The 26,515-nt window shown below is 38.3% G+C and overlaps 1 protein-coding gene across 1 annotated transcript in view; it reads right to left on the reverse strand.

The window, feature by feature from the left end:
• Positions 1–26,515, reverse strand: part of RTKN2 (rhotekin 2) — an 80,761-nt gene that overhangs the window by 24,942 nt on the left and 29,304 nt on the right. Inside the window, 4 exon segments of the mRNA XM_020998247.2 lie at positions 1,786–1,880; positions 16,070–16,267; positions 18,882–18,999; positions 20,749–20,802. Coding sequence (XP_020853906.1) covers positions 1,786–1,880; positions 16,070–16,267; positions 18,882–18,999; positions 20,749–20,802 — 465 coding nt within the window.

Raw genomic sequence — 26,515 nt, forward strand, 5'->3', positions numbered from 1 at the left:
TGTAGACAATGTGTCAACCTACAATAATTGAGGGAGTTTCTTCACCTGGAATTTTCCCATACCAGCCAATGAAAGAACAGGTCTCATCTGTGTCCTTATATCCCGTTTCCTCTAAACACTTGCTGCCACATTTAATGGCTAAAACCAGCCCCCTTAGAACTTCAGAAGGAGTATTTCTTTTCCTTTATGTAACCTTAAAATAATCTGTTAGCACACTATTACTGTAAAGTTACTAAGAATGTGCTAAAAGGGGACAGTTCAAAAGTCTTCAGGTGTACCATGGAGTATTTAGAACACATAAAACAAAATATATTATTTTTATGATTAGCTATTTTAGCCTTTTACTGAATTAACTGAACTTTGATTAAACTTTCAACGCCAACATATTAAAACCTTACATTCAACAACACTGTAACTGATCTAGCTCATCCAAAAGAATATAAGCTACTTGGAAAGCAGAGACAGTTTTCCATTTTTGTCTTCATATCCCCACATTAGTACAGCAGCCTGTCACGGGGCCTAACCTGATGGTTGTTGAATGGAACGTAAAGAAATAAGAATGAACCTATCCTCCAGTGATCTGAGATAAATAAAAAGATCTTCTCTTGAAAGCAAACCAGGAAGCTGAAATATGCCACTGTGTCTAAGATGGTGGAAAAAGGAGCAGCATTTTTGTGAATTTTTTTTCCTTGACACCATTTCTGGATTACCAAGCCAGAAAAAAACAGAATGGTGGCCACTGCTATTTATTTTCCAATTTGGGGACGACTGGCGGGGTCAACTCCACTAATTTTGTACTTTGTGGTATCACAGCCCTGGGTCCGACATTTACCATCCAGATCCTAACAGACGAGGAATTTAGGCATTAAATGAGATGAGACCGTGAGAGTTATTTTTTAAGTTTGGATGGTTTCCTGGGAAAGCTGACACTGAAAAAAAATATTCTGCTCCACAGACACTTTCTCATCAGAACCTGAACATGAAATATTATTCTTATGAGTGTACAGTCATTCCACTTGAAAAGTGAGCTTTACTCATTAAACTATTATGTTGATTTTTTTCTGCCTCATTCATGAACTATTATTAAAAATTGTTTAAAAAACAGTACAAATCAATTTACCTTTCAAAAATCAATTTTTTTTTTAACCTCCCATAGAAACCACCTAAGGAAAAGATAAGAGCTGAGCCTTCTAAATTCCCATGCTCCTCTTCCTTCCATTTTCCTCCAAATCTGAGCAGATGTGAGGTGATAGATACTTCTTTCTCCTCAGTTCTCCCCCGCCATCTTTCTTTTGCTACTGCCCACAAGATCCTCAGGTACTAGGATAGGAAGTTTTGGCCTAGCCCCACCCTCTTGCATTGGAGGTAGGCATCATCTGCTTCCTACCACCAGAGGGGGTGGGTGCCTCAATTTCAAGTCTGTTAGCAAACTCTCCAATTGCCCCTAAAGCGGCCCAGGGGAACTGCAATGGGCTTGTCTATTTCACAAGAACAGAAATGGATTCATAACATCTTCCTCTCGGCCCACCTTGTGATGGGAATATCTCAGACAAACACTCCCATCCCTTCCCATCCCATTCCTCAATTGCTCTGCCCCTAGAAAAGTGCAAAGAGAAAAGAAACTCCCAAGTCTAAAGACCAGTTTGAGAGGTCATGTCAATAGTGCTTGTGAACACAAATCCATTGTCAGACTGAAGACAACAGATGCATCTTTGAGAGAAACATGTTAAAATGTGAGCATTGTATTTAGTTATCTGTGTATTTTATAGAACTAAATAGACTTACCATTTCCAGTAACAGTGAGAGTATGGGTCCTGAAGCTGTCATCAATATTTTCCAGGGTCAAAGTAGCATGGGCTAGCAAACTGTACTTTACACCCCTAATAGCAAGAAACAAATTCTAATCAGTATTTCAGAACAGCTCAATATACAAAGAGAAAACATTTGGCTACGTGGAATGGTAGACAGCAGGGGGAGAGGGTGGTGTGGGGCAGTGTCTGATCCCACACCAATCAATACATGCTAACAAACTGTAGTATGTTTATTTCCCTTCTGTGTTTTTAAGTAATGTTTACAAATTATTTGGGAAATTCTCTACAAAAATACAGATAGGCAAACATATAACCGCACAGATAGATCCATTTCTTTAGGACATTTACTCTAGACAGCTGATATTTTCTCTTTTTTCTAAGGATTAATTAGTTCAAAGTTTTGGGCTTTCCTCCATGGTATAAGATGGTTAGGTAACTTGTTTTTAAATCCAATAGTTGTTTTCTTAATTGTTGCGTTTTGCTATGTGCTAAAATAGCACCCTTGTTAAAGCTTTTAGGAATTACAGCAATCAATTTCATCATATTGCACTGAGCATACTCATATAAAATTGATGAGAAGTTAATTTTCCTGTTTTTTATTTGCACCAATTTTCAAAAATAATCAAATTGTAATGGAGAAGCTGGCATCAGCATCAGGAAGACCCAGGTCCAGATTCGGCTCATGTCACATTCTGGATGTGTGACCCTGGGCAAGTCATTGAACTTAGCTGCTACCAGCGACTAACACTGTATGTTGTGGAATAGGTATTGGACTGCATCAGTGGATAGAATTTCTTCACAATTTTCCCCAAACACATTTATTAGTCATTCATGAACACTTTGTGGGTTTCTTTTTTTAAGGATAGTAACATTTAGGATTACCTTTGGTTTAAAAATCAAAGGTATATAATTGGTCACAGCAGAATAAATTGTCTCCAATGATGTCCAAGAATGGTGCTGCTACAGAGTGTTATAATGATGCTAGTGTTGAGGGGTAAGCGGAACACTTGTGCTATTATTGCATGTTTCTATGTTAGGTATGTATGGGAAGGTGGCATAAACAGGAGGATAAGTAAAAGGTGAAGGCAAATAAAACTGCCACAGAGCAAGGACTGATAGTCTCGTTGGGAATGGGCTCTCCTTCCACTGATGATGTTCACAACCTCAATGATTTATTTAGTCAATGTTTTTTGAAAGCTGTCACATCCTCCACATGCATCATCCCAAAGCATCCTACTGAAGAAGAGTTCTGGTTTTGGCTGGCCACATAGTTAAAACCAGAAAGGTTTGGTAGGATCTCTGCTCCCCTGGCACAGCCTTTAAAAATTACCACCATGCCACAGTGAGGCAAGGGAGGTCATCAAAGAGGATGTAACTAAAGCAAATCTTTTGCCAAAGTAAAGAATTAAAAACAAATTAAATGTCAATCAATTAGGAAATGGCTAAACAAAGGATGTGAGTGTACCATAAGAAATTATGATTACGAAGAATTCAGAGAAGTATGAGAAGACTTAGATGAACTGATACAGAGTAAAGTAAGTAGAATCAGGAAAACAATGTACACGACTGCAACAATGAAAATGAAAAAAAAACCCATCACAAAAAACCCCCAAAATCAAAAAAATGAACACTGAAATCACAATGACCAAGCTTATCTCCAAGAGAGTGAGACTTGAAATCTCAGAGAACATGCCTGCCTTCCCTTTGAAGATATAGGGAACCAGGGCTGTGGAACATGGCACTGAAAGCCACTCCCAAACTGCTTTTTGGTTCTTTCTTTCATTTTGTTCATGTTAGACCGCCGGTTCAATGAGTGGGGCCAGGGACTATACCCAATAAATTATTTTGATGAAAAATCAGGACAATAAATGTCTTCTGAAATCTTTTAGAAATCTCAAGTTATGCCAGAACGATCCTTACTATGTGATTTCTAATGTAAACCTTCAGTCTTTATTTCTATTTCTTAATCTGAAAGTAGCATATGAAAAGGCACATAGAGAAACTCCCCAAAGGAGGAGGCACAGACACTGATACACCATAGGTGGAGCTGTGAATTTCTAGGAAAGAAAAGCCATTACACTACTCATTCTTTGACCTAGTGATCTCACTACTAAGAATATGGGGAGAGGGGAGGAAATAAGCAATTAAGCACCTATTCTGTGCCAGGCATTGTGCTAAGCGCTTTAGAAATATTATCTAATCCCCCAAAGAAGTCAAAGACAGGAGACAAGATCCCATATAAAGCAAAATCATTTACAGCAACACTTTTTGTGGTAGATAAGAAAACTAGAAGTGGGTACTCATCAGCTGGCAAATGGATGGATAAACTATAGCCTATGAATGATTATAGTAAAGATAAGGAATTCAGAGAAACCCAGTAAGACTCACCTGAGTGGATGTAGTTTGATAAACAGAACCAGAGTATTCTAGCCAATGACTAAAATAATTTAAACGTAACACTAAGAGGCAGCAGAACTATGATTAGTTATAATGACCAATCCAGAGAACTGAGCAGGAAACACACAGAATCACAAGATGATAGAATTTGGGAGTCGGAAGAAACCGCAACAGCCACCAGGTCAAAGGCATTTTGGATAAAGCTCTCCCACACCCAACAAGCAGCAATCTAGCCTTTCCCACCACCTCCTCAGGCAGCTCAATCCACTTCCAATTATTAGGAAGCTTTCCCTCACGTTAAACCTAAACACACCTTGTTGCTTTTTAACCAGGTGTCCTAGTATTGCCCACTGGGGCTAAACAGCATCAGCTTACTCTTTCATCCATTCAATGCTTTCTCAGACACTTGAAGACAACTACCCATTCTCTTCTGAGTCTTCTCTTCTCCAAGCTAAACATCCCCAGCCCCTCACCAATCCTCATGGCATGAACGCAAGGCCCTTCCCCTTCCTGGTCAGCCTTCTCTGGACACACCATCTTATCAACGTCCTTCATATGATTTGTTTAGAATTGAACACAATACTCCAGATGTGATAGCCTGGATGAGGTAGAGAACAGAGAGCCTGTGACCTCTAACTTCTCTTCATAGAGAGAGAGCCCAAGATCACATGTCATCCTGATGACTCACAGACCAAGTGCTATTGAACCACACCTGTCTCCTCCATCTTACCTTTATAAAGTCAGTTTCCTAATTCAAGTGTTAGGCTTTATAGTTTCCCCTGTTAACTTTCATCTCACTGGGTCTATTAGGATCCAAACTCCGTCATTCATTATATTAACTATTATCCCGAGCTGTGTGCCCTTCAAATTTAATAAGAATGCTGTCTATGCCTTTATATAACAGCACAAGGTCAAGCACAGGTCCTTGGAGGAAATTCCACTACAGATATCTTTCTAAGCTGCCATTGAAGTGGTAATGATTACTCTCTGGGTCTATCCATTCAACCAATTCCAAATCCATCTAACTATATTATCAATCAGCCCACATGTCTCCATCTTTTCCATGAGAGCGGTATGCGGTATCTATCCCCACCCCTCATCTACTGTTTTGGTAACCCTAGAAAGAAACAAAAAGAAAGGAAAAGAATGAAGGGAGAGAGGGAGGAAGGCAGAAATAAGGAAGGGAGGGAGGAAAGAAAGGAAGGAGGGAAAAGAGAAGAAAGAAAGGATGGGGAAAGGGAAGGAGAGGAAGGGAAAAGAAGGGATTAGCCTGGCTTGTTTTGACGAAGTTGTGGTGGCTATTTTTAGGATTGCCACTTCCTTTTATTGAGGCTTACTAAGAAGATCTTTAACAATACACTTTCCCAGGAATTTAAGTTAGGTTGATCTTTAGTGTACAGATTCCATTCTCTCCCATTTTTTGAAAAGTGGGACAATGTTTGTCCCTCTCCAGGCCTGCAGTACATCTCCTACTTTACTGCCATGATCCCTCAAATATCAGACAGTTGTTTAACACACCTGCCATCCCTTCCAATCTCTACTCACGGACACCTAAACAGCCTTTTACTATCTCCTTTTGTGTACCAACTACCAATTAGCCATTTTTAATTACCAAATCAAAAAGTTACTGGCTGCTCTGCTTTGAACAAAGCCCTCCAGCTAAAGTCTGGATAACTGAAGTCGCCTATCATTACTACATCATGCCAGTGAACCAATCTTGTCATCTGTTTCCTGACCAGGTGATCTGTAATAGTCTGAGACAAAATTGCTTCCGCATGTTGTCCCATTAGCTGATATCCAGTCAAACACCCTCTATATTTCTCTTTCTCTGGTTCCTAGAACTCCTGACATAACCAGAACTCCATAATCTACAATGCCACTGCTCCCCCTTTCACCTCTCCTGTTTCTTTTCTGTAAGGAATACCTAGCAGAGCTACATTCCTGTCAAGGGTCTCATCCCCCCAAGCTCTGTGATTCCCATTTCTTCTTGGTGCTTGCCAAGGTTTTCTCTTGGAATCCTTTTGTAGATTGTTATCTCCTTTGAACTTTGGGGTCTGCAGCAGCTACTTTTCCTACATTTCTTTCAATGGTCTCTAGACAGTGATTTTCTCCCTCCTCCACCGGTGCTTTGTAGCTAAAAAGTCTTTTGATTACATTTGCAAGATTTCAGCATGTGCATCCTTTCAAGACTTTGTTGGGTGTACTCCTTCCTCCTAGCAGAAAGGAGGTGGGATCATGGATATAGAAAGAGAATAAGTTTTACTTAAATGTTTTTCTTTGTTCAAGGGAAGGTGCAGTGGGTGACAGCTGGGGTTCAGAGGAAAATGACTAATGTAAAAAACTTTTTATTCTTAAAAAAGAATGAGGCAATCGTGATGGAAAATGCTATCCACTTCCAAAGAAAGAACTATGGAGTTTGAATGCAGATTGAAGTATACTATTTGCAATTTTTTTTCTTTTGTTGAGTTTTGTTTCCTCTTTCTGATGGTTCCTCCTATTGGTTCTAATTCTCACTTACAAGATCACTAATGTGAAAATATGTTTAATAGGGAATGTATATGTATAGCTTATATTAGATTGTGCATCATCTTGGGGAGAGTGGTGGGGAAGAAGGGGGAGAAAAAATTCAAACTCAAAAGCATATGGAAGTGATTGTTGATAAATCAAAATAAATTTAAAAAATTAAAAAAGATCCAAAACAAAAAAGAATGAGGCAAAAAATATAAGCTACTTTAAAATATCAGGAAAATATTTGTAATCTATGATATTGCTTTTACTTAAAGATTCTGGATATTTATATGGACACTTTCAGGCTTATAAAGCACCTCATTTTTGTGATCGTCACATAAGCCCTCTGGGGTGCATGCCAGATATTATCACCCCCATTTTACAGATGAGGAAACTGAATCACACAGCCTATAAATGTCAGAGGCAAGATTTAAAAACTTAGGACTCTCTTGAATCTAAGGCCAACACATTTTCCACTCTAACATTCATGTTGCTTCTCTATCTTAGTGACTCATTATAATTCAATCTCTTTCAGAAAGCTTCAATGTTTTTCACAGCAGTGAAGTATTTTAATAACAATATATCTCACTCTTCCTCTATGCCTCATCTGGGTTGGAAGTGACCCAAGGGGTCTCCAAAGCTACATCAAGTGAAGTTCTAAAAGGTAACCCCACCCCCCAAAGGTAGAAAATGGCCACAGACCCAGCCTAGCTGGAGTAGGAGAGGATACTCATGGCATGATGATCTGGGAGGAAGGCACAATAATCATGAAAACCACGAGGAAGGGAGATACCAATGGAATCACAGACGCTCCAAGGATTCAAGTAAGCACCTCACTTTACACAATAGCTTTATATTCTTGACAAGTCCCACATAAAGCTACTTTTCCAAATTTAATCTCATTGTTAAAAGTACTAGGGCGCTTGCTATTTAAAGGAATCCTAAGGTGACTCATTTTGTAAAATGATCATCTGTTTGTAAAACCAGGCATTCACTCCATGTTTGCTTAAAGCAAGGTATACCTAATATACAATGAAGCAGTGATTTGTTGAAATCAAGCCCAAGGGACATTAACAGATAGCCTACAAAGGCACCCAATCAGTAGGCAGCTAATTGAGAGGCTGAGAATCTAGCGAAAGTTGCGTAAGACCAAACTCCTACGTTTTGCCAATAAAATGAAGAAATGAATCCAATCAGGAAGCATATTAAAAATTTTACCCCTAAATGTTCCGTGTCTTCTTTCAAATAAAACAATGCATGTTGATATTTCAAGTTACCTCATTGTTCAAACATGACTAATTATAACAATTCTGCCAAAAATAACAATGACCTTACTTTAAAAATATTCTTGTCAGTATTCTCCTTTCTTTCTAAAACATTACATTCATTCCTTTCAGCCAACCTCAACACAGAGTTTCCAAAAATTTAATCAGTAACTATTTTTCAAACCAAATAGACTAATCAGCATGGCAATTTATTGTCCAGAAAAATGTCGAGGCAAACAGAGGGGTACTTTAGAAGGCATGCTGGAAAACAACTGCCACATTTCTAAGATTCACAGAATCCCACAACAGAGCAAGGTGGGACCTCCAAGACCCTTTTGTACTACATTGTTTTTCTTCAGATGGGCAAACTGAGGAAGCCCAGGGAGGTGAGGAGATTTGCTCATGGCTAAACTGTCAGTCAGTGGCAAAAGTGGGGTTGGACTCAGCTGGTCTGCTGACTACATATAACTCATATTGTTTATGCCTATTCTATTATTAAAAGATGGATCACAAATTCTCATTCTAAGGGACTCCATCTCAGCTGTTTATTTCCCACCTTGGATTCTGGTAATAGGATGGGCGGTCAAGTAGAATAAATTCCAGGACCTTCTAGGAGACCATTTTCACACTTTAGACTCCCACATAAACCACTTCTAATGTCAGCAATGTTCCCGCTGTATTACAGAACAGCATTTTAATACTGGTGTTTTCATTAGTGACGGCGGAGCAAGACGGAATTGTAGAATTTTAAAATCCTATAACTTTAGGAATGAAAAGGATATTAAATCACCTACTTTAACCCTTTTATTTTACAGAGAGTAAAATTAGTTTTAGAGACATTCTGATTTAAACATTAACAGAAAGAACTAAAGGGATCCTGGAGGTTTTACAGATAAGGCTACTGAGGCCCACAAAGGTAACTTTCCCAAGGATAATCGGCCAGTTAAGTGTCTACGCCAGTACCAGCACTAGAACTCCAGGCTTCCAATCTTTCCACAAACTATACTGCCTTCTTTCTACCTGCTCATGAATGGATCTGGACACACTTCTCCATTCAGGCTGGTTGGCTAATGCCATGGCTTCTCCACACCTACTCCAAATTTCCAATATGTGATTTTGCTATAATGCTCCCTCCAGAGATCACTGCTCAGACACTACAAATTCTACTCTTCCTGAATTACGGCCATAGCTGTCTCTATGTTTGATTTCATCTGGGAAGGAGGGAATTTGTTCCTCTGACATCTCTCTTCTTGTTCTATATAAATAAAAATATCACTAAAAAGCCAAGAAATGAGGTTGTATGCACTTTCTCAAACTGCCATAGGGCTGAGCAGCACAAAGAGGGCCTCCCATACAGCCAAGTAGATGGTTTACTGCTGGTGCAAGGTCTCTAGTCAAATGACTCTCAGCCAACGGCCTAAGTGGGATCTACCAGAGAAGTGGTCATTTATTGTGCTAAGAAAACAGAAGAAAGGGGGGCAGCTAGGTGGCACAGTGGATAGAGCAGCAGGCCTGGAGTCAGGAGGACCTGAGTTCAAATCCAACCTCAGACCAGACACTTGACACTAGCTGTGTGACCCTGGGCAAGTCACTTAACCCTAATTGCCTCACCAAAAACAAACAAACAAACAAAAAACAGAAGAAAGGGGATACAGCATGATAATAGCATTTTTGTGAGGTAGAGCTGGAGACAGAGCCCAGACCTGTAATTTCATTGGAACTGACAATTCCTGGGTGAGGGCAACTCCTCCTAGCAATGACATCTTCTTTGACCCTTATTCTTGGAGTCTTGAAGAGTTGCCTATGCCACTGAGAAGTTAAGTGACTCCCCCAGGGTCACACAGCCTATATGTATCAGAGGCACAAAGATCACTCTCAAAGGTTTTTAGTCTGACTGACGAGAAGAAATGATTCTAGGGCTGCTAGGTGGCGCAGTGGATAGAGCACCGGCCCTGAAGTCAGGAGGACCTGAGTTCAAATGCGGCCTCAGACACATCACACTCACTAGCTGTGTGACTCTGGGCAAGTCACTTAACCCCAATTGCCCTCACCAAAAAAAAAAAAGACAGAGAAGAAATGATTCCTGCCAAGAATAATATATACTTGGCCTTAACAAATTATTTAATTCAAGACATATTAGTCAATGATGCATCTCTCAAAAATCCCTCTCAAAACTCTCAAAAGTATATATTGTTTCTATTATTTGGTCATCTTTTGGGACAAAATGGATATGAATTAAGATACAGATTCTCCATTTCTAAACCTGTGCTCGCTATTCTAAACAGTATTGCCTTGGGGTATGTTGGAAAAGTTTCTAAAGAACACTGGAGAACCAGATGAGCGATTTAAGCTCAACTCTCCCAATGTTCCCCTCCAAACAGCTTTAAAATATCTTCTCAAATAAAGTTTTGGACCAGCAGAGCCAACAAGAGGCCAGAGAGAGACACTGTTCCACCCTAAGAAGGGTCAGCAGGAGACATTCATGACACTGTGGCCGCAAGCCTAGAGCACAGCAGTAGCAATAGCAAGGCCTTAGAGGTGGCTGCAATAAGAATAGAAACAGAAGCTTAGGGAGCTCTTGGCTCACACAGTAAATGGGTTGGACAATGGGTCAGAAAGATTACAGGCAACCTTTGGTGGCACCAAGTGTAGCTGGCACCAACTGGCAACCCTCTTGCCTGTATGCAGGTCTGTCCCAGTTCCAGGGTGGAGAGGAGTGCTTGTGGTCAGTCACAAGGGAGAGTTCCAAAAGCCAAGAGGAGCAGTAGCGCTTAAGGATGTACTAGAGCAGGGGACCTAGGCACAGGTCCAGGGCCAAGAGAAGCACTAGTATTTGTGGCTGCAGGGGAACAGGGGTCCTTCCTGGGTAAAGACCAGAGCCACAGAATGGGAGAGCAGTAACCATACCTATCCCAGGATGTTATCACCTTGGAATCACCAAAAACTTGAAGACTTTTCAGAACTCAGTGCATATAAAAGTCAGAAGCTTGGAAAAGTGCCTCTCCATCTACAGGTAAGCAAAGCCCAACTTTATTTTGAAGTTCAAAGTCAAGAAAGAGGCTGTTAAAATGAGCTAACAACAGCAACAAAAAAGAACTGGACCACAAAAAGCTACCGTGGGAGCAGAGAAGACCACAGAAGAAAGACAATAATATGAAAGCACCTACAAGCAAAGCCTTAAAGAAAAATGCTAGTTGGATACATGCCCAACAATAACGACTAAAGAGTTAACGACATAAAAGTGGTAGACGTAAAATAGGGAAAAGAAATGAGTGATGCAAGAAAATTATGAAAAGAGAATTAATGGCTTGCCAAAAGAAGGCACAAAAATACTGAGGAAAATAACACCTTAAAAAACAATTGGCCTAATGGAAAAAGGTAAAAAATTTTACTGAAGAAAAAAATGCCTTAAAAAGCAAAATTGACCAAATGGAAAAAAAGATACAAAATCTCACTGAAAAAAATAATTCCTTAAAATTTAGAATTGGGCAAATGGAAGCTAATGATTCCATAAGACATCAAGAAACAATAAAGTCAAAAGAATAAAAAGATAGGAAAAAATGTGAAATCTCATCAGAAAAACAACTAACCTGGAAAAGATCTAAAGGAGAGATAATTTAAAAATTATTTGTCTAACTGAAAGCCATGATTAAAAAATAAAATTTATTAAAAAAACAATTACAAAGGAAAGCTGCCCTGATATATTAGATCCAGAAGGTAAAACAAAAATGCAAAGAATCCACTGATCACATCTTGAAAGACAGCCCAAAATGAAATCTCCCAGGAATATTATAGCCAAATTCCATAGTTCCCAGATCAAGGAAAAATACTGCAAGAATCCAGAAAGAAACAATTCAAGTATCACAGAGCCACAGTCATAATCACATAAGATTTAGCAGCTTCCACTTTAAAGGATTAGAGGGCTTGGAATACAATATTCTGGAGGGCAAAGGAGCTAGGATTACAACCAAGAATAACCTACCCAGAAAAATTGACTATATAATCCTTCAGGGGAAAAAACACACATTTAATGAAATTAAATTCCCGATGAAAAGACAGAGCTGAACAGTCAAATACAAGCCTGAAGAGAAACATAAAAAGGTAAACAGAAAAGAGAAAACACAAGGTTAAACTAATATTTAACAAATATTAATTTATTAGTATTTAACAATATTTTTATTGATATTGAAGATTTCCAACAATTCCTGATGAAAAGACCAGAGCTGAATAGAAAATCTGACATTCAAATTGAAGAAATGAGGTAAACAGGAAAGAGTAATCATAAGGGACTCAATAATTGTTCCTATATGGGAAGATGGTACAGTCCCCTAGTTCCTAACAACTTCATTATTAGGGCAGTTAGGAGTCTACATAGACAGAAGGCATGAATGTGAGTCAATTACGTTGGGATGAGCTCCAAAAAAAAAAAAAAGAGTGAGGGGTGAGAGAGATGCACTGGAAAAAGTGTAAAGGGAGAGGTGGAATGGGAAAAATTCTCACATAATAGGCCCGCAAGGAAGAGCTTTTATAGTGAAGGGAGAATGGGTGGGGGAGTTTAGGGAGAGGGGTGGCAAGTATCAGAATCTAACAATGTGGTTTATAGGAAATACACCTGACACAGTTAAAATGAAGGGCTGAAGCAGAAATCTGTGTTTCAGCTGAAGTAAAAAAGGCAGGGGTAGCAATCCTGATCTCAGACAAAGCAAAAAAGAAACCTAAGAGATAAGGAAGGAAACAATATCTCATTAAAAGGTACCATAGACAATGAAGCAATATCAAAAAATTTTATTGCAAGTTTCTCTGATAAAGGCTTCATTTCTCATATAGGGAGCTGAGTCAAACTTACAAAAATAAGAGCCATTCCTCAAGTGATAAATGGTCAAAGGTGATGAACAGGCAGTTTTCAGATGAAGAGATCAAAGCTATCTATAGTCATATGAAAAATGTTCTAAATAATTATGGATTAGAGAAAGGCAAATTAAAACAACTGAGGTACTACCTCACACCAGGGATGAGGGAAAATAGGTACATTAATGAATTGCTGACGGAACAGTGAACTGGTCCAACCATTCCGGAGAACAATCCGGAACTACGCCCAAAGGGCATACTCTTCGATCCAGCAATGCCACTAAGTAGGTCTGTACCCCACAAAAGATCAAAGAAAAAGGAAAGGACGTATATGTACAAAAATATAGCAGCTCTTTTGGTGAAGCTGTGAGTTGGAGAACAACTGAGCTGATGCTCACCAACCGGGGAATGGCTGAACAAGTTGTGGTATGTGATTTGGTGGAGTATGATTGTGGGATTCAGAAAAAGCATAAAGACACATATGAACTGATGCAAACAGTGAGAGGGTGCAGTAAGAGCACTGCTATACTAATCTACCGTGAAAGACTTGACTACTCTGATCAATGCAATGATCCAAGACAGCTCCAAAGGACTAAGGAGAAAAATGCCATCCAGCTCCACAAAGAGAACTGATGAACTCAGAGTACAAATGGAAGTAATTTTTTTTTTGTTTTTCTTTTTGTGATATGACTAATATGGAAATGTTTTGCATGACTTGACATGTATAACTGATACCTTCTCAGTGGGTAAGGGAGGCGTAGGAAGGAGGGAGAATGTCAAGTCTTTTTTTTTTTTAAATGAAGAACAACAGGGAGGCAATATCTACTCTAATCCCAGCTCCACCGCGGCCTAGCCATGCGTGCCTTTGGGCAGGTTTCCTCACCTCTTTGGGCCACAAATTTGTCATCCGTAAAATGCCTGCTGGATTAGATGATCCCTGAGGTCCTTCCCAGCTCTCCCATTACATGAGTCTATCATCCTACCTGAAAACACTAGCACATTTAAAGTCTATGAAGTTTAATGAAAATGAAAATTACATTTCCCTTCTGAGAATATGATTCAGGAGTAGAAGGATTAGCATATTTTTCAATGATCTTATTTTTTTCCTGTACTTCGCATTGCTGGTTTATATTAATAAAGATTATTGGTACTTCTAAGCCTAAAGACCATTTAACAAATGAGTGAAGTGGTTCATACAAAAAAGTAGAAGTTGGGGTGGTAGGAACTCACGCAACAGCAGGTTAAAATGGATTTACCAATGAACTTTGTAAAGTATTACTGGATTAGACATCTAGCTTTCAGTGGTATTAAAAATCTATAAAAACCTATCTCCTCCAAGTAGTATTAACCGTAAAATCATGTGCTGGTGTTTTTGTTTTTGTTTTTAACAAGTGAATAGAGCTCTGGCCTTAGAGTCGGGAGGACCTGAATTCAAATCCAGCCTCAGACACTTAACACTTACTAGCTGTGTGACTCTGGGCAAGTGACTTAACCCTGATTGCCTCACCAATAGAAAAAAAAAAAAGAACAAACCTACTAAAATGCACACATACTCCCTTGTCCATTTCCAAATGGTCATCTGGGAGTTTAGACACGTCTAGACAAAGATGTTACTCCCAATGCTTTGAGTTGCCTCTTTTAGCTTCGCTTTGAGAAATGGAGTGAATGGAAGCAGAAGAACGCTGCATGCAGTAACAGCAATAATTGTATGAGGATCAGCTGCGAATGACTTAGCTACTCTCAGGAATACAATGATCCAAGAATGCCAAATGCTATCCACCTCCAGAGAAAGAACCCATGGCACCTGAATGCAGATTGAAGCATATATTTACTTTTTTTATTCATGGTTTTTTGATCTGCATTTTCTTTGGTAACATGGATAATATGGAAATGATTTGCATGACTGCACATGTATAATCTATATCAAATTGCTTGCCTTTTCAAGGAGGGGGAAGGGGAGGGAAGGAGGCCAAAAATTCTTGGAATTCAAAATTTTAAAAAAAGAAAGTTAAAATTTTGTGTTTTCATGTAATTGAGAAAAAATTTTAAAGCCCCAGAATAAAAAAAAATTCACTAAAAAAATTTCTTTGCTTAAATAAAACAAAAGATTTACTTTGAGAGTCAGAAAAATGTTTCTTAATGACAGAGAGGCAGTGTGGTAGAGTAGAAAGAACCCTAAATTTGGAGCCAGAGAACTTGGCCTAAAAGTGTGGTCTAAGAGGTGAGCTGGTCAACCTCCCTGGGCACCAGTTTTTTCATCTGGTTGATTTAGAGCTGGAAAGGACTGAAAGGCCGTCCAATCCAACTCCTCATTTTATAGATGAGGAAACAGAGAGATGAAGCAATTGCCCCAGAATTATACAGCTACTAAGTGCCAGCTAGGATTTGAACCCAGGCCTCCCTAATTCTACGTCCATTATACACATGGCCCCATGGGGCCTGCCACATTCCTGAGTGCTACATTAGAATACGGCTAATGTTAATATATGGTTTTCTAAGTCAACATTCACAGAATCCTTAATTAGCAGCCGCTGTTCCTACTGGAATGACACCACTGCATTCCATCATGTTACCGCCTCCCCTCTAAGACAGTCAAGTACTTGCGACATTACATCTGGCACAAGGAGACAGGCTATATCCATCGCCGTTATTCATCTTAGAGAAAACTCGTTAAACATTTTCAGGATTGATAATTCCAGGACCTATGCCTTTAATTTATAGTGAAAGTATTGTCTTATGCCAGAGTGCCACTGACATTAAACCCATCCAACTTCGTTAATGGTTTGCCAAAAAAATTACAGACCTGATGGCAACCATTTGCTTGCCAACAAAGGAACATTTTCTTAAGTGACACCCTGTTAAGTTGGCTAAGGGCATACCTTATAATAAGGAGAAGTATAATGTACTTACTGCCTACTAGAAGCAGCAGGGTCCCCAACCATTAAGACAGATAGCATGTAAACACGTCAACACACAGATAACCCTTATGAGAAATGCAGACACTCAGATTCCCCAGCCAAGCCCTCTTCTATAAAACAGGCAGCCGCTAAACTTCCTGACTTCAAAGGAAGTTATCATTGGGAGTACCGTAGCCAATTAATTATTGGGATAACAGTAGCTTCCTTTCTATATCTGGATTCCCCCAACCAGTTTAAAATACAGATGTATACTAAACAGAGGCAAAAAAAAAAAGTGATCCTGTGACATATATATATAGCTATATTTAATTAAAAGACTTACAATTTTGCTGGGTTGAAGTGAAAGTCAGTTTCAAGGTCATTTCCTTGAAGTCCACAATTGATTTTTTTCCCTGTAGCTTTACTGAAAGATGTTCTCAGTCTCTTGGCCAATGTTTTCGGCGCATTTGCTAGAGACAGCTCGTCAGCACAGCAACTATAGACCTCCACCTTTACCTGAAAGTCTGGCCTTGCTTCATTACTAAAAACAAACACATGCATAACTTTAGCGGTTTTAGTCAGTTAAAAAAAAATGGAAAAATGACATAAAAGGCTATTGATAAGAGCCAAGAAATTTCTCATTGATGTTTTCTTAAGAGATACTCTAAATCAACATTTGAGATCGGCTTATGTTAATATATGCTAATAAGTCAGATTCTCAAAGTCCTTATTATTTAGTACCTTAATAACATGAGTTATTGAAATTTTTGGAGTTTCCAAGAACTAGCTTACACAGTTGATTACCTTAGCTCAGAACAGATGCTCAAAAAATAAAAAATAAAAATAAATAAAAAAATAAAAAAATCCCACAAAACCATAAATGGTCTGGGTAACTTGTTTTTCCCATGTTATTATTTCTCTTTGTCATTTCTATCATGGACATACTTTTAATGTATTTACATTACATGCCTCATTTCCTGAAGTGACTATTTCTCCAAAACACTGTCTTTTGCTGAAAGATCTCGTGTCAATACCCCCCTCACAAGGGCTTATTTGTAGGTTTCCACCTGAAGCCTGCCATGTTGGCAAGATCGTCCATGCCCAGCCCCCAGCCTGCCCCTGGCCCCTGGCTACGATTCATATTTCATTATTTGGTTTCATTTGGGGTGCTCAGAGGGTAAGTATACACATACTAGAGGATGATATCATTAACCACAGAAATATGCTGAGGCCACTTTGGCCCACTCCAGATAGCCTTTTCCATGACACCAGCCCCTTTACAACAGAAAAGTATAGTGTTTATAACCAACAAGAAAATGTACTTAGGACCTAAATAAGTGGATCAGCAGCAGCAGATGCTGCCTGCAGATGGAAAAATGAAAAGCCTTAGAGACTTTAAAAATGCAGCTTTAGCCTTTTAAGATTTAAATGAACAATCTATAGTTTGGATAAACCCAAGAAATCACTTCCAGATATTTCTGTAGTTTATTATTTGGCAACTTTTAAACATACAGTATTCCTAGTAATAACTAACAAATGTCAATATTTAGAGGAAAAACAGAGATTCATAAATACTGAATTCTTATTAAAAGAAACAATTATCATAACAAAAAGCACATTCTAAAAAAGCATTTTAAACATTTGTCAGGGTTTATTTTTTAAACAATTTAAAATATTTACCAGGGTGATTTTTAGTATGCTTTTTTTTTCAAAATAACTCTTAATTTGCTTCTTTTCCTACAAAAGATTCTGACTTGAGTTTTCAGAGCAAAAAAAAAAGTTTAGTGATTATCTCACCACATTAGCAAAATAGAATGAATCTTAGGCTAATTCTGGCCTTAAAAGATGGTAAGAAATAGCTGCTAATAGAGGTGAAAATAATCTCAGGTAACCTGAAAGAAGATACTTGCTCCTCAACTTCCAGACTATTTTTAGGAGAGTATTTTTCAAGGCCTGATCTGTCCAGGTAACGTCTTTGGTATTCACAGACACAGCCTGGGTCACACCCATTTTTGCTACTGATTGGCAATAATGTGTTATTTCTATGTTTTGAATTCTCTGTGTGTAAAATGTAATACAGAAAGAGGATTAAAGAGTATAGGCCCTACCACTTACCATTAGGACACTTGACCCTAGGACCCTAGGACCACACATGCTGGGACCAACTCAGCCCCAGCAATGCACAGAGTACAAGCCAAACTTGGATGTCCATCTTGCCTCTTTCACTGACTATCTCTGTGATCACAAGGGAACTCCCTTAACCTCTCTCAGCCTTAGTATATCAATCTGTAAAATGGGGATGATAATGCCTGTAAGCAAACAAGATGGTGCCTATCACTCTAGAGAACTGTGAGCTATCGTCATTCTCTGGCTCCACAGACAGCAGAGGAAAAGAGTGTAAGGCCAGGTTGCTATCAGTCTTTTGAGATTCTAGGAACAAACAGGAATCACATAGTGATGGGGGCTAAGAGGATATAGAAGGGGACAGAAAAGCCTTTTAGTCAACAGTAATTTTTAAGCTTACAAAAGGCATCCTATCCGGCCTATATTCTGACAACAATAAACCTGTAAAACAAACCTGAGCATCACAATTCTATTTTATTCTTTTGTCGTATTGGAGGAAAAAGTATCAACAAGGAGAAGTCAGTAGATCTCAAGTGGCTATTGTCCTCACATTTCAGCATTGCTGTGGAGGCAAGCTTACCTAATAATAATAATAGCCTCCTTGTTTGGGATTCAAGATGCACCTGCCTTAGACCAAAGGTGACTATTTTTTTATGAACTTCTAAAGAAGGTATAATTTAATTATGGGAATAGATCTAGAAACTGAACCCTTATTAATTTTATAAACACTAGTCCAACTCAATAAAACTTTAAATATTCATTGTTTTCATTCATCCACATAAAGGATTTTACATTCAAAATTTTAAGAACTGTCTTAAATTAAATGTAAAGATGTATTCTCTGTAGTCATGTTATTTTCAGATTCACTTCTCAGCATGTGTTCTACCTGAAAAGTATTTAAGCAGTTGAAATAAAATGTCTTATTGCCTCCCAAATAATTCAAAACTTGGAATTCTTAAGTCATGTGCTATTATGCCTTCTTTAATAAGGGATTAGCCTGTCTTTAGTCTTGGAAGATGAAAAATACTCACAATATAGTTAGATTTTCAAAACATATATCAGTGATTGTTTTATCAACAATCACCATGTCGGTGTCAAAGATTTCAGCTTCCATCTTGAACAAACAAAAAATGGCATAGCGCTGTGATCCTTTAAAAAAAAAAAGAACAATATTTTAGCAAATGAAGCTAAATCACTATAATAAGCTTGTCCTTTAAGTATGATAAACAATTTAAAGTTGCAAGTAGAAATTGAAGGTATTATCCCCAAAAGTTCTTATTTTCATAAATAACATAATACAGCAAGCCCCCAATTTATGTAAAAGGTGTGTGCGAAAGTTTTTGTGTTTGAAACTTAAAGCACATTTTCCCACAGAGTCAATGTTATAGGTGGCAGGTAGACTGGAGGAGTACTAAGGCTGGGTCTTTGACAAGGACTCATTGGGAATTCAGGGTAAGATCCAGCTTGTCCTTTGCAGTTATTTCATTGCATGTTCTCTATGGAAGAAAGGGAAGAAGTGCAGCAGAAGGTCGGTGACACTTCTAGGAAGTAGCAGGGGTGTAGAAGGTAACAATGAGCAGCAACACTGGCATGCTTCCTTCTCACCAGGGCAAGGCCAGCTTCGAGAACTAAGGGAGAAGTAGTGGGAACAAGGTTGTAGTGAGGGGCAGGAATCAAAGAAGGAGAGAGGAGAAAAGACAATGACAGAAATCAACAGGAGAGAAGTTCCTTTGGCCAATGGAACTATATAACGGACGAACGTTCTCAGCATGAGGGGCATAATTTGGATACTGCCTGTATCATACTTCACATTTTGTTTTGAATTTGTCTGGCAGCTCCATCAATAGATAGCAGCGCCTCACCTTTCTGGAACTTAAGTATTCCATAACTTCATCTAACTGGAACACGGCTGAAAACCAGTCAAGTAAACAAGAGATCGCTGAGCTGCCAAGACTGATGTTACAAAGTCCATGAACCAACAAAATGCTCATGTATTTTAGTCCCAGGAGAGTCGCTCTGCTAGCGCTCTCCTCACTTCAGACCTGTTTATGCTGATTGGGACATAATTTCAACAAGCTGAGTTATCTGGCTTCTAAACACACATAGAGGAGACTTGATGTAGCAAATCAGAAGGGAGATTTTGCTGGAATCATTGGAAAGATGATCTTCCTCTTTGACACACGCTCCTTTCTAAAAGCGCCTATAACTGCTTAAAGGAAATAGAAAACTAACCAAATTTTAGACCATTCCATGCAAAATTAATCACGCTTAATGTGATCCAGTTATTAAAGAAATATCAATCAGCTGAAAAAATGCTAATATAATATAGAAGAAAAAGTGAACTAGGTAAAAGATCTTTGTTTTTTCTTTGTGGGCTTTCTGAACTCATTGACAACAAAGGTGAAGGCTATGCTGGATAACAGCTGGAAATGATTTGGGGTTAATCTCCGTGACCTTGGAAAGTACATGAATTTGTAAAAACCATCCAAGACGCCACGAAATGCTGAAAATCAGAGACTAAGCTGCAGATTCTTTCCCTACCCTGTGCTACATATTCTGAAATATTGGAATGAGTTATAAATAAGTAAAGAGGCAGTAAAGTATTTCTAGCTGCCAGTCCAATTATAAATATCAACTTTCTTCCTTCTCATGACTTCTCTCCTATTTACTTTAACCATAACTATAGCTTTGCACATTTTCTTAGCAATAACCAAAAATATACTAGATACACATAATCCTTATTGGTGAGAAGTTACAACTGAGAAACGGTATCAGTCTGTTAAATAATTCAGCAAAATTCTTTCAATTAATCAAATGATATCTGCATCTCATTGTAGAAACAGACTGGCTTTCAATAATCCCACGTTTGATTTAAACTAAGAAAATTTTTATACATACCTTCTTTATTACTGAAATGATCAGAGTCTTTCCACATTAATGGTATTCGAATATCTAGAGGGGAAAAAAAAAAGAAATGACTACGTGTAATAATTTTCTTCCAGACTACATACCTTGAAGTAATCTTAGCCTGTGAATTCCAAAACGGATACTGACTACTAATGCCAGAAGAAAGTTTATTATTTAAATGCCCCAGTATGAGCTACCATTTTGCTTTTTTAAAAAAGTGTCAAGTTAGAAATTTTATATCTTACAGGCCTTTAATATTAATGAAAGATTACTAAAAATAATACGACCTCTCTTATTCAGGAAAAAAAACTATAATAAATTTACAATGTAACATTTTCATTTTGTGATATTTTACACTTGAAAAGTAGATCAGCTATGGGAAAATCTATTCATTGAATTTCTGTTTTGTGTAGGCATTAATAACAAATATAATGGAATATAAAGGGCAGCAATATGATTTCGTAGGCTCAATGAATGCTAGAGATAGAAGGAGCCTTTGAGATCACTGCATTAAATCTTCTTTTATTTTTTTACAAACAAGGAAACTGAGGCCCAGAGAGATTAAGTGACTTGAGCATCCAGAACTTTCTTGATGCACTGTTGTTCTAGTACCTCTGACAATCATAGCACTTCCTTCTATGATTTCACAGTTCTACAGCTTGAAAGGGCCCTTGAGGCCATTAATTCCAAGCCCTTCACTTTATAGAGGAAAAAGCTGGGATCCAGACAGGTTGCATGCCTTGTGCAAGGTCACATTTATAGTAATTAACTGTGCTTCTGACTCCCAGTCCAGGAGTTGGCTTTGGACCTTCACTCTTCAGACTGTATCTACTTCTATCCCATGGCTCTCACCAATACACAAAATACTGATGAGAGCACCACGGGCAAACTGATGGGGCCAGAATGATGGAAAATGGCCAAAGGCATTCATGAGCAAGTGAAATGAGTGGCCTTTAAAATAAAAGAGAAAGAATGCTGGGCTGGGTATCAGCCAACAGCTGAGCAGAACCTCCTTTAAATTCCAGATATGGAGTTTTTTATAATATTTCTTTCAGAGACCCTGAAACTGGGACAGGGTTTTTAAAAAATATCCTCCCCCCATTGACAAGCATCTATCTGCTCCTTCTCTTCTTCCTATTCCCCACATGGGCCCCAAAACAAACACAAACAGACAAACAAAGCACACCCCCATGCTGGCCACAGCCAAACATGCTTGTCTGTCTCACACTGTCTCTCTGCTGGATCACCTCTCTCTCAGGAGGTAGGCAATATTCAAAGTCATCAATCCTTTGGAATAATGGGTTGATCAGACTTAATTCTTTCAAAATTAGTAGCTTTTACAATGGTATTATTATAGTACGAGTCAGGGGTGGGGAACCTGCAGCCTTAAGGCCACGTGTGGCCCTCTAGGCCCTCAAGTTTGGCTCTTTTGATTGAATCCAAACTTCACAGAACAAATCCCCTTAATAAAAATATTTGTTCTATAAAACTTGGACTCAGTCAAAAGGCCACACCCAAGGACCTACTAGGCCACAGATTCCCCACCTGTGAACTAGGAAATCCCAAATTGTTGAATTATTTGGACAGTCCTCTCAATTTTCCACTTTGCTTTGGAAGAGGGGGCCATCAGTATTTCTCCCTTCCTGCCCTCTCTGTAAGAATAATCATACAAAACAGAGAAGCACGTGTGGGAACTGAGTGGATGAAATGGCACATGGGCCCCAACCTGAAGGATATAGTATTATCGAACTGTGTCTACAGACAAAGCCAGGTGGAGGGTGAGTTTCGGCTTGAAATACCTGGAGACTTTTGCCTAAATTATCTAGATAATTGCTTCAACCTTCTACTTCAATTTATTTCCTGAGAAACTGCCTAAAGCAGGTCTTTAATCCCTCCTTCAAACTTTTTTTCCCTCTATCATCACTTACCAAGTTTACACATGAAATTTTCACACCTATTAATTATGTCAGTTTTAATTAGTTACAAATCTGTATGGATTTAAGCTGGATACATTTATGAAGCGCTTCCCTTTTAGACCCCCTGGGACCTTGACTGTTCAATTAGAACTTTATCAGTCTGTCATCACCACCCGCTCCCTATTATGTTGGCTTATTTTTACTCTTCTGATCTCAATTTAGCATTGGAATTGACATCTAAAAATCAAAACTAGGAAAACAGGTAAGCTCAACTAATTATTCACACTAGGAATGGATTTTTCATTTCTGTGAAAAGATTCCAGGGAAGAGCCCTGTAAACAGTAAGCTCCCATGGCTCCCACAAGCCATGATTCAATTTGTACAAGTGTGATTTACAGACCTTTAGGAAACATATCTATTGCCATAAAGCAAGGCACATCTGTTGAATGTCATCAATCTCTGAGAATATCGAATGGCTTTGGGGAAAAAAACCGACAACTATTCTCATCCAATAGGGAGAGGGCGGCCTTGCCAAGACTTATTGTCTGAAAAGAAAACAGAAGCCAAAACAAGGCAGCGAGTGGACAGTGAGACAGAACGGTTAATTATCCATTTTGCTTCGTTAATGCAGAGCTGACCCGTAAGTGGCAGAACAGGAATAGGAATCTGAGGTTTCCTGAATGATAATCTGAAAAAAGAAATTAAGACACCTTATAACAAAATAGTCATTTGCTAATTTAAAATTCACAACATGCCCTATCCAGTGTCAAAAAGTGATTAGATGAGGGTGAAAAAGACAATCCATTACCTAAGGTCTTCAGTACTCAAACTGGGAATTAAACTTCGGATAAAAAGGATGGTGTATTGGGGAAAAACATGCCTCTACATTTCACCTATTTGAATTCCCCCCCCCCAAAAAAAAATGTTTTTACTAACAGGGAAGTAAAAGAATCTTTGCTTCTCAAAAGCCAAGAGAGCTATGTTTTTAAAGTAACTGCAAGGAAAATCCAGGTCCAAAGCAAAGCTTTTCATGAGGGATTTAGTACAATGATACTCAACTGATCATCATTAGCTATAAATTAGTTATTTCAGCAGGGCATCAATTCCACTGAGTCACTCAAGGCCCAACCGGTAACTTATTACCCTTGTACACTGAAGGGTGCCATTTGGATAAAAGAATTAGCTCACAAGGTACAAGATCTTTTTGAAAATTCCCTTTGAAAGAAATATACATTTTATTGATTAAGTATTTATTGAATTCTTATTTGTGAGGCAGCAAGGCCCTACACAGAATACCAAAATTAGTTTCTTCCCTCAAGGAGCTTACTCTCTGCCAGGAAGCTAAAGCATATATTCAAATAATGACAATAAGAAATCTCTGCTAAAAGTTATAAGAGCAATATGAAAAGGAAACACTTCTTAAACTCAGAAAACAGATCATTTCATCCTGGAATGATCAGGGAACTCGAGGAATAGGTTATGATTCACCAACTAAAGCAAACTTAATAAAGACGTAGATAAAAATGGAGGTAAGCTCAAATAACGAAACAAACGCAATGGTATGACAAGTTCTTTTTCCTTTTGCCAAGGCAACTGGGGTTAAGTGACTTGCCCACAGTCACACAGCTAGTTAGGGTTACATGTCTGAGGCCAGATTTGAACTCAGATCCTGACTCCAGGGCCAGCATGCTATTCACCGCTCCACCTAGCTGCCCCTGACAAGTTCTTCTAAGGATAATGAAGAGAAGTCATAATCACAGTATTCATCAAAATAATGTAATCAAAGTTAAGATGCCCAAAAAAGTGCTTTAGCTACCAAGGAAGCAAACCAAGGCAGAAATAGTACACCTATTTGAGGTGCTTGAGAAGGTAACAAGAGATCAGAAGGAAGGTGAAACCTTCAAAAAGTTGATCGTGTATTAGGGCATTACAAACCTCATGAGTCAATGCAGAAACACACCAAGCAAAACGTAATAAAAAATTACGTTCGATAAAGGGCCTTTGAAGTAAAGATTAAAAATTAGAAACTAAGTCAATCACCGTTGGTGAAGCTGTGAATTGGTCCAGTCAGTCTAGAAAGCATTTTGGAAATGTGTTGAAGAACCATTAAAGTGTGGATACCCTTTGACCCAATGAAACCACTACTAGGTATGTTACCATCATCCCCCTCCCAAGAGATAAAAATTGAGGAAAAAGAGCCGTACGTACAAAAATATTTATAGCAGTTCTTTTTGTGATGCCAAAGAAAGGAAAGCTGGAGGGGCACCTCATCAATTGGGCAATGAATTAGCAAGTTATGACATATGAACGTGATGGAATACTACTGTGCTATAAGAAATTAAGGAAATGATTTCAGAGAAACCTTGAAAGATTTGCATGAACTCACACAAAGTGAAAAGGAACAGAACCAAGAGAACAATCCATATAACAAAAACAATATTAAGACAAACGACTTTGAAAGACACAAGAATTCTGACCAACACAATGACCAATGATAACCCCCAGAGGCCTGGCGATGAAATTATGATGTTCGTCTCCGAATAAAGGGGTGCAGATTGAAGTATATTTCTCAACGAATGGGGGGTGAGAGTTGGGAGGGAAAAAATCCAGAACTGAAAATAAAACCGAATTTAAAAAATCTTTAGAAGAAATAAGACGCAACTGTAGAATTCATATGTTAAGTCTACTTTTCTACCAAAGAAAATGAATTTTGTACTGGAAAGGATGAAACAAACGCTTATAAGAGACTCAAAAGGCAAAAGATGACAATGGTGAGCTGACCTGGAAGAGTTCCAGTCACTTAGTCCACTTTAATTATGTCTGTGAGCACTGGAACAACTTAGAGATGTGATTACTGACTAGCCACTGGTGATTTCTGAGGAATAAGTGTGGGTAGAAGAGGTGCCACTAGCTGGGAGATGGGCAAACTATAGTCAGTGAACCTGACATTGATTTCTGGTTAAAAATAAAATTCCACACAAATAAAATCAGATCTGAATAATTGGAAAAACATCAGTTGCTCATGGGTAGGCTGAGCTAATGTAATAAAAATGACAATCCTACCTAAGCTAATTTACTTATTCAGTGCCATACCAATCAAACTACCAAAAAGTTATTTTATAGAGTTAGAAAAAATAATAACAAGATTCATTTGGAAAAACAAAAGGTCCAGAATAACAAAGGAACTAATGAAAGGAAATGCAGGGGAAGGTGGCCTAGCAATTCCAGATCTTAAATTGTATTATAAAGCAGCAATCATCAAAACTGCTTGGTACTGGCTAAGAAATAGGGAGGTGGATCAGTGGAATAGGTTAAATATGCAAGACACAGTAGTCAATGACTATAGTAATCTATTATTTGATAAATCCAAAGACCCCAGCTTCTGGGATAAGAACCCACTCTTTGAAAAAAACTGCTGGGAAAACTGGAAAAGAGTATGGCAGAAACTAGGCATAGACCCAAATCTCACACCATATACCAAAATAAAGTCAAAATGGGTTCAGGACTTAGATATAAAGGCTGATACCATAAGTAAACTGGGAGAACAAGGAATAGTTTACCTATCAGATCTATGGAGAACAGAAGAATTCATGACCAAACAGGAGATAGAGAACATTATGAAAAGCAAAATGGATAATTTTGATTACATTAAATTGAAAAGTTTTTGCACAAACAAAGCCAATGCAACTAAGATTAGAAGGAAGGTAGAAAATTGGGAAAGAATTTTTACAACCAGTCTTTCTGATAAAGGCCTCATTTCTAAAATATATAGAGAATTAAGACAAATTTATAAGAACACAAGCCATTCCCCAATTGATAAATGGTCAAAGGATATGAACAGA

The sequence above is a fragment of the Phascolarctos cinereus genome, unplaced genomic scaffold (assembly GCF_003287225.1).
Source record: "Phascolarctos cinereus isolate Bilbo 61053 unplaced genomic scaffold, phaCin_HiC Scaffold_3;HRSCAF=262, whole genome shotgun sequence".
Classification (NCBI taxonomy): domain Eukaryota; kingdom Metazoa; phylum Chordata; class Mammalia; order Diprotodontia; family Phascolarctidae; genus Phascolarctos; species Phascolarctos cinereus.